This window comes from Rhincodon typus, chromosome 9 (genome assembly GCF_021869965.1).
Source record: "Rhincodon typus isolate 14 chromosome 9, sRhiTyp1.1, whole genome shotgun sequence".
NCBI lineage: Eukaryota > Metazoa > Chordata > Chondrichthyes > Orectolobiformes > Rhincodontidae > Rhincodon > Rhincodon typus.
Window position 1 is genome coordinate 31019960 of NC_063340.1, and position 8098 is coordinate 31028057.

Here is an 8098-nt window from a genome sequence, read left to right on the forward strand (position 1 = left end):
ATCTCCTCTGCATCCTTTCCAGTGCTAACACATCCCTCTTATTATGTGGATCCAGAACTACGCACAGTTCTCTAGCTGTAGCCTAATCAATGTTTTATTTAGTTCCAGCATAACCTCCCTGCTTTTAAACTCTAGGCATCAGCTAATAATAGCAAGTATCCAGTATGTCTTCTTAACCACTTTATCCACTGTCCTGATATCTTAAAGGTCAAGAGTACATGCACACTCCCAAGGTTCCTCTGATCCTTGGTACTTCTCAGGGTCCTACCATTCATAATTTATTCCATTGCCTTGTTTGTCCAACCCAAGTGCACTTATCCAGATTGAATTGCATGTAATGAACTGTTCTGCAAGAACTGGAGTGCCATTTTAAAAATAAATTATGCTGATTCTGTATTTCAGGCAAATGAAGGTGAAATCTGGAGAATGGTTCATTGATGAAAGAGCAAAGAAGTTTCACCAAGAGGAAGGTATTTGGAGCACTACTGCTTAATGCCCACATCTCTCAGCATGAACAACAAAAATTAATAGCAGAAAAATAAGTGCACTAGTTCAGTAGGAGTACTGTAGTTGCAGCTTCATTGAGACTTTGTCATTTATGGCAGAGAAGAAGGTCATTTGGACCATCAAATCCATGCAGAGCAATCCAGTCAGTCTCACTTAATCATGTTTGCCTTGCATTTATTTCCTTCAAGTTTCCATCTATTTTCCTTCAGGAATCATTGACAATCATTCAAGTTTTGTGGCATTTGCAAATCTTGAGATTTCAACCTGTACAGCTAGGACTTGTTTTGGATTTGTTTAAGTCTAGGTCATTAATATGTCAGTGCACAGATACTTTCTCTGATATGAAAAACAATTATTCACTCCTACTTTCAGTGCCTGTTACTCAGTATCATGTTGCTGCTGTTCTTTTGATTCCATGGGTTCATTTTGCTGGCAAGCCTTTCAAAACACCTACTGGAAGATCATTTACACCACATCAATTGTGTTACTCTTGTCAACCCTCTGCCACTTCATCAAAAAACTCAGGTTACTTAAGTGGGATTTTTATTTAATGATTTCTTGCTGGTATTCCTTAACTAATCCACAATTAGCCAAGTGACTATTAATTTTGTCCAAAATTATCATTTCTGTAAGTTTTTTTTAATCAAGGTTAGACCTTGTATTTGATTTTTTGAATAAGAATGGAAATTTTGCAATTCTCCAGTCCTCTGACATCAATCATAGGTCTGAAGAGATTGAGAGATTGTAGACAACGTCTCTGCAATTTCCACCCTTAATTCCTTGAGTATCCTCAAAGGAATCTGATCTGGTTCTTTCTAATAACTGCATTTTATTCATTTTTAGGAAGCTAATGTCTCAGCTACCTCCTCCTTCATTGTCACTTCAGCAACATTCTGATCCTTGGATTTCTTTTAGGATGCTACTGAGGTCCAAGACAACAATATGTGCAGAAAGTTCTTCCATCTGCAGAAACTTGAGCTTTGCATTTCAGAGTTTGAAGAACATCTGTAGACATTGTGGCATATTGAGGCTGAGAGTTGCATTCAGGGAGGTGGTCAAGGGGCTAGGAGGAAAGGAAGAAGAAGAAAGGAGGAGCAATAGTGATAGAGGATCTGTTAGTTAGGGGAACATTTAGGTGTTTCTGTGGCAGTCAATATCACTCCAGGATGGTATTTTGCCTCCCTTTGGTGGCAGGGTCAAGGATGTCAAAGAGTATCAGCAGGACATTCTTCTGGGGGAGGTCCACATTGGTACCAATGATTTAGGGAGGAAGGGGGATGTGGTCCTGTAATCAAAATTTCAGAAGCTATATAGGTTAGCAAGCAGCATCTCACATATAGTAATCCCTGGATTACTCGTAGTGCCACATTGCAAGTGTGTGCAGAAATAGGTGAGTAAGGCGGATGAATGTATGGATGGATAGTTGGCACAGGAGTGTAAGCTTTAGGTTCCCGGGACACTGGGACTGGCCCCGGTGATGATGGCACATGTACAAGCCGGATGGATTGCACCTGAACAGAGTTGGGAGTGAGTTCCTTGCAAGGCGTTTTGATAGTACTATTGGGAAAGCTTTGGCAAGGGGTGGGAATCAAAAAGGAATAATAAAGGAGAAGACCAGGATTCACAAAATGCTTAAGGGGTGCAACTGGTAGACAATAGCAAGTTATTAGATTAAGTCAGAGTGAGGAAGGAAAAAGAAATTAAGTCTAAATCAGGGTTACTGTGCATTTATGTGAATGCACGGAGTATAGTAAGATTGGGGAGTTACAGGTGCATGTTGCTATGTAGAATTTTGTTGAGGTGATAACAGAGACCTGGCTCAAGGAAGGACAAGTTTGGCTGTTAAATATTCCTGGGTATGAGGTGTTCAAAAAGGATGGAAAATGATAGAAAATAGGACCAGGAGCAGTATTTGTTAAGGAGCACATTGCAATGCTGGAGAAAGGATGACTTGGAGGGTCCAAGCACAAAATCAATTTGACTAAATCTAAAGAACAAAAAAGATGCAAACACATTGCTGGATGTATTCTGTAGACCACCAACTAATGGAAAGAATAGTAGAAGAACAAATCTGTAGGGAAACTACAGAGAGGTGCTAATATTATAGTGTAGTTATAACGGGAGACTTCCATTACCCAAGCATTGACTTGGCTACTTGTAGCGTATGGGGCCGCAAGGGGCAAGTATTTCTGGATTGCATATAAACTGACGTTTTCCCAGCTACCATCAGTTCTGAGGAAGGGTCACCGGACCCAAAATGTTAACTCTGATTTTTTCTTCACAGATGCTGCTGAGCTGATCCAGCAATTTCTGTTTCTGTTCCTGGATTGCATGTGGGAGAGCAGTAACTTTCTAGTCCAACAAGAAAGGATGCACTGTTGGACCTGGCTCTTAGAAATGAGGTGGGCCAACTGGATCTAGTGACAGTTGGGGAACATTTATGAGACTGTGGTCATTGTATTATTAGATTCAAAATGATGTTCGAGAATGATGTGCAACAATCCAGAGTGAGAAAAATCAATTTGTACAGGGTTGACTTCAGTGTGGCAAGAACAGGGCTGGGCAGGATTGAGAGGTTGGCAGGAAAAGGGATACCTGAACAATGGGCCTTCCTTCAAAGAGGAAATGAATTGGGTACAGTCTCCAATGGGGAAGGTAGAACGAACAAATCCAGAACTACCTGGATAACAAAAGACAAATAAATTAAGATAAAGGAGAAAAAGGATGTTTATGGTAAGTGTCAGCTAGAAAATAAAATTGAGAACCAAGAGGAATATTGAAGGTTCAGAGGGGAGTTGCAAAAACAAGTAAGAGAAGCAAAGAGAAATTATGAGAAAAGACTGGAAGCCAACATAGAGGTGTTCCAAAATCTTCTTTGAAAGAGTGGTAAGAGTATGGCTGATTAGGGACCAAAAAGGGGATATATACTTGAATATGTACTTCCTCTGCAACTGCAGAAGGTGTAACACTTGCCCATTTACTTCCTCCCTCCTCGGTATCCAAGGGCCCAAACACACCTTCCAGGTGAAGCAGCACTTTACCGGTACTTCACACAATCTAGTCTACTGCATTTGCTGCTCACAATGTGGTCTCCTATACATAGGGGAATCGAAGCAAAGACTGGGTGACCATTTCGCAGAACATCTATGGCTTGTCTGCAAAAAAGATCCTGAGCTTCCAGTTGCTTGCCACCTCAACAAGCCAACCCTGTTTCCTGGCCAACATCTCTGCCTCAGCTTGCTGCAGTGCTCCAGCGAAGCTCAGTGCAAGCTGGAAGAACAGCAAGTAATTTTCCACCTGCAGACATTGCAGCCTTCTGGATTCAATATTGAGCTCAGTAGCTTGAGGGCTTGAGCTCTCCCATGTTCTTACCCCCTACCCCCACACACCTGGCCATGTTGTCATGTAGTCTGCTATTACACACAATCCATTGTTAGCCACTAACAGTCCCCATCAATAGCTATTCACCCTCCTGACCAAATCATTAGCTGCTCCTTTGTCTGTCCATTTGCTTTCATCTCTCTTTGGGCTGTATCCCCACCTATCATTTATACCTTCCCCCTACCCCACCCTATCTTCTGCATATAAACTGACATTTTCCTAGCTACCATAGCTCTGAGGAAGGGTCATTTGACCTGAAAAATTAACTCTGATTTCTCTCCATGGAAGCTGCCAGACCTCCTGAGCTTTTTCAGCAATTTCTGTTTTTGTTTCTGATTTACACCAACTGCAGTTCTTTTGGTTCATGTTTAACTAACTTGAGTTAGTTCCAGTTTTTATGAAAAGGTAATAGAACGGCTTGATCAAGGTAATGTTATTGATGTGGTATGCATGGACTTTCAGAAGGTGTTTGACACAATGCTGCACAACAGATTTGTGAGGAAAGTTATGGGTCATGGAATAATGGTCAGTAGTAACTGGATGGATGCAAAATTGGCTGAGTGATAAAAATAGAGAGTAGTGGTCAAAGGTACATTTTGGGCTGGAGGAGGGTTTGCAGTAGAGTTCTGCCAGGTTGGTATTGGAACCCTTGCTTTTCGTAATATTTCTCATGATCTAGATCTTGGTGTGCAGGAGGGCAATTCCAAAATTTACAGATGACACATCATTTGGAAGAGTTGTAAACTGTGAAGAGGACCGTATAGAACTCTAGAAGGACATAGGCAATTTGATGGAATGAAAAATGTATGGTGATGCATTTTGATAGGAAGAACATTGAAAGACAATACAAAATAATGGGGTTCAATTCTAAGGGGAGATGTAGGAGCAGAGGGACCTGGGTGTATATATGTACAATTAATGAAAGTGGCAAGACAGAGAGAGTAAGTAAAGCATATAGTATGCTCAGCTTTATTAATAAGGCCATAGGTGATTTGAAGTTGTATAAGATACTCGTTGGACATTAGTTGGAGTATTGTTGTAAGTACCACATTTTAGGAAGGCCATGAATGTATTGGAGAGAGTGCAGAAGTGGTTTTTAAGAACAGTTCCAGGAATAATAAACTTCCATTAGGAGGGTTGATTGAAGAAAGCGGAATGTTTTTTTCTTGGAGAGAAGAAGGCAAAGAGGAAATGTGATAGAGATGCACAAAATCATGAGCAGGCTGGATAGAGTAGATAGGGAGAAACTGTTTCCAGTCATAAAAGGAACAAGAACATAAGGGCACAAAGAACCAAGGGTGAAATGAGGAAAGACTTTTTCAATCATTGAAAAAGTAATGTATGGATTCCACTTCCTGGAGGCAGGTTCAATTGAGGCAGTCAAAAAGGCATTAAATGATTAGTTGGATAAAAATAATGTGCAGCAGTATGGGTAAAATGTAGGAGATTGGCACTACCTAATAATGTTCATTTAATGAGCTGGTGCAGACATGATGAATTGCCTCCTTCTGCGCCATAATACTTCAGTGATTTTGGATTACCTAATTGGCCCACCTTTTTCATGACAGAATCCCTACAGTGTGGAAACAGGCCCTTCAGCCCAACTAGTCTACACCTTAGGGCATCCCACTCAGACCCATCCCCCTATAATCTACAGTATGGGCAATTTAGCGTGGCCAATCCACCTAGCCTGCACATCTTTGGACTGTGTGAGGAAACCCACGTAGACACAGGGAGAACGTGCAAACTCCACACAGACAGTCGCCCCAGGCTGGAATTGAACCCGGGTCCCTGGTGCTGTGAAGCAGCAGTGCTAACCACTGAGCTACCGTGCCATCTAATTTAACATATTTTTACTCTGGACCTGGTGGAACTTGAACCCAGGTCTCTCAGTCTAAGGGTAGGAACACTACCACTGCACCACAAGAGTTTTTTTTAGCATGATCAGACATCACTGGCAAAACATGCCCAGTCCTTGACTGCTACCTATACATCTCCTCAATTTCATTAGCCCTACTCCAGGCTGGACACAATGGTGCAAATGGACTGACCGTGGCCCATGCCCTGGACTCCAGAGCACAGACCTCCTGACCAAGACACCTCCACCAGACTGGATTTCTTACTGTGGTCACTCCCCTGGATTCTGCCCTTGGCATACTGTGATGGGAGTCCCTGACTGACAGGTGCCTCCCTGGACTTAGTTTGAGGGATTACTCCCCTTAGATTCAGATACATGGCTGCCTGCTTACTGCAGGTGCTGTGCATTTGCCATGTAAGTTGCTGGCACATGGTGCAGGTGTAAGATAAATGTAGCACGCTATTGTACAGCATGATATGTGCTTCCCGTACTGAGGACCGTTTAGCAGCCAGGCAAGCTGCTTGGTTGCTTGACTGTGCTAATTGGCACGGCAAGGCGAGATAGAGATGCTGTGAGCAAACAGGTAGGTGCTATGTGAGTGGTGCTAATTGAGCAAGTGAACATTCCTGAGATGCAGCCTATTCCATATATGTGAGATGAGTGCTTGTCCCCTGTGTAAGTGTCCTCGTTACAGCCTTTCAATCCAAATTGTTGGTGCATCTTGCAATGCAAGGCTGTGCCTCCAGATTGCACTGCTCGTGAATAGTAGAAGTACCTTGATGGTCAAGATGGACTGACAGAGGTCAGATGTCAATGTTCATACAGGATGAGTGAGTGTGGCTCATGCCTGTGTATCTTGCAGGCAATGTGGAGAGGATTCATAACAAGTGGTGAGCTACATCTGCCATCATGGTTTGATTTCCTTGTTAAATTTTTTCAAAGCCAAGCTTATTAGTGAATTTGGTAAGATGGGAGTCTGAGTATAAATGAGGTGAGTTGTGGTGCTAGTTGTTTAACAAGCAATAATCCCCTATCAATTCTAAAGAAGTGTCACTGGACTCAAAATGATAATTGTGATTTCTGTCCACAGATGTTGCCAGACCTGCTGATTTTCTCCAGCAATTTCTGTTCTTGTTTCAGATTTCCAGCATCTGCCATTCTTTGTTTCATTTTATATTGGTCATTTGGTATCTTGTTGTTGTGTAGCGACAATCTTGCAATGCTGTTTGTGAAAAGCATAAAAGATGGAGTGAGTTGATGTTCATATCAAGATTGGTCACTTGCCAACTGATTCTGCCATACAACACTCTATAGTGCATGTTGCTCACATTCCTGTAAGATTTTGAACTTTGTCTCCACAAAATTCTGTCTTTGCAGGATTGATACCTTCCTTGCCATTTGAGTGGCATTATTACTATGTTAAATGGGTTAGATACAAAACACATCCAGAACTCAAATTTATGTATCTGTAAGGCTATTGGCATAGTGATTTATGACACAGTGGAGACCCTTCAACATATCAAGTTTATGTCAGCTCTCATGGAGCAATCCAGTCAGTCTTAATACTCAATACCCAAAGCTCTGGAAGTTTATTTCATTCAAATGTACATCAATTTCATTATAAATCATTGACTGCTTTTGTTTTCATCATACTTGTAGATATCCAGTTCCATTACCAATCACCTGCATAGAAATCATTTCTTCATTCACTCTGCTTAACATCTTAAATCTGTGTTCTTTAGTCCTTGACCCATCAACTTATGTAAATGGTTTTCGTTGTCTGCCTTCAAATCATGTAGGCCACCTTCACATCTTTCCTAATACTTAATTTGCAGTATCATGTTTTTAGTCAATCATGATCTGTAATATCTCTTACTCTACCATATGCCGGTTCAGTGAAAAATGCATACAACCAAGAATAGCGCTAGGCATGCCTAAGAGTGCTTTATCAAATCACACCAGAGGATTACTTGCATGCCATACAGAAAGCAACATGGTATTGACAGAACTAAGCAATCCCATACTCAATGCGTTATAACAATGCTCTGCAGACTTAACACATTTAGAAGTGAATAGTATTAACATTAAACAACCAGCTGGAGGATGCTCCAAAAATATTTCCATCCATGATGATGGGGAATCTACCTGATCAATGCAAAAACAAGACTAAAACATGAGCAGAGATAGTAGGAACTGCAGATGCTGGAGAATCTGAAATAACAAGGTGTAGAGCTGGATGAACACAGCAGGCCAAGCAGCATCAGAGGAGCAGGAAAGCTGATGTTTCAGGCCTAGACCAATATCTCATTTCTGAGGAAGGGTCTAGGCCCGAAACATCAGCTTTCCTGCTCC

General features: G+C 41.6%; 1 protein-coding gene across 1 annotated transcript in view; it reads left to right on the top strand.

The window, feature by feature from the left end:
- Window positions 1-8098, top strand: part of sytl3 (synaptotagmin-like 3) — a 146373-nt gene that overhangs the window by 44468 nt on the left and 93807 nt on the right. The window contains exon 4 of the mRNA XM_048601179.1: window positions 403-470. Within this exon, the coding sequence (XP_048457136.1) occupies window positions 403-470 (68 nt within the window). The remainder of the gene's footprint in view (window positions 1-402; window positions 471-8098) is intronic.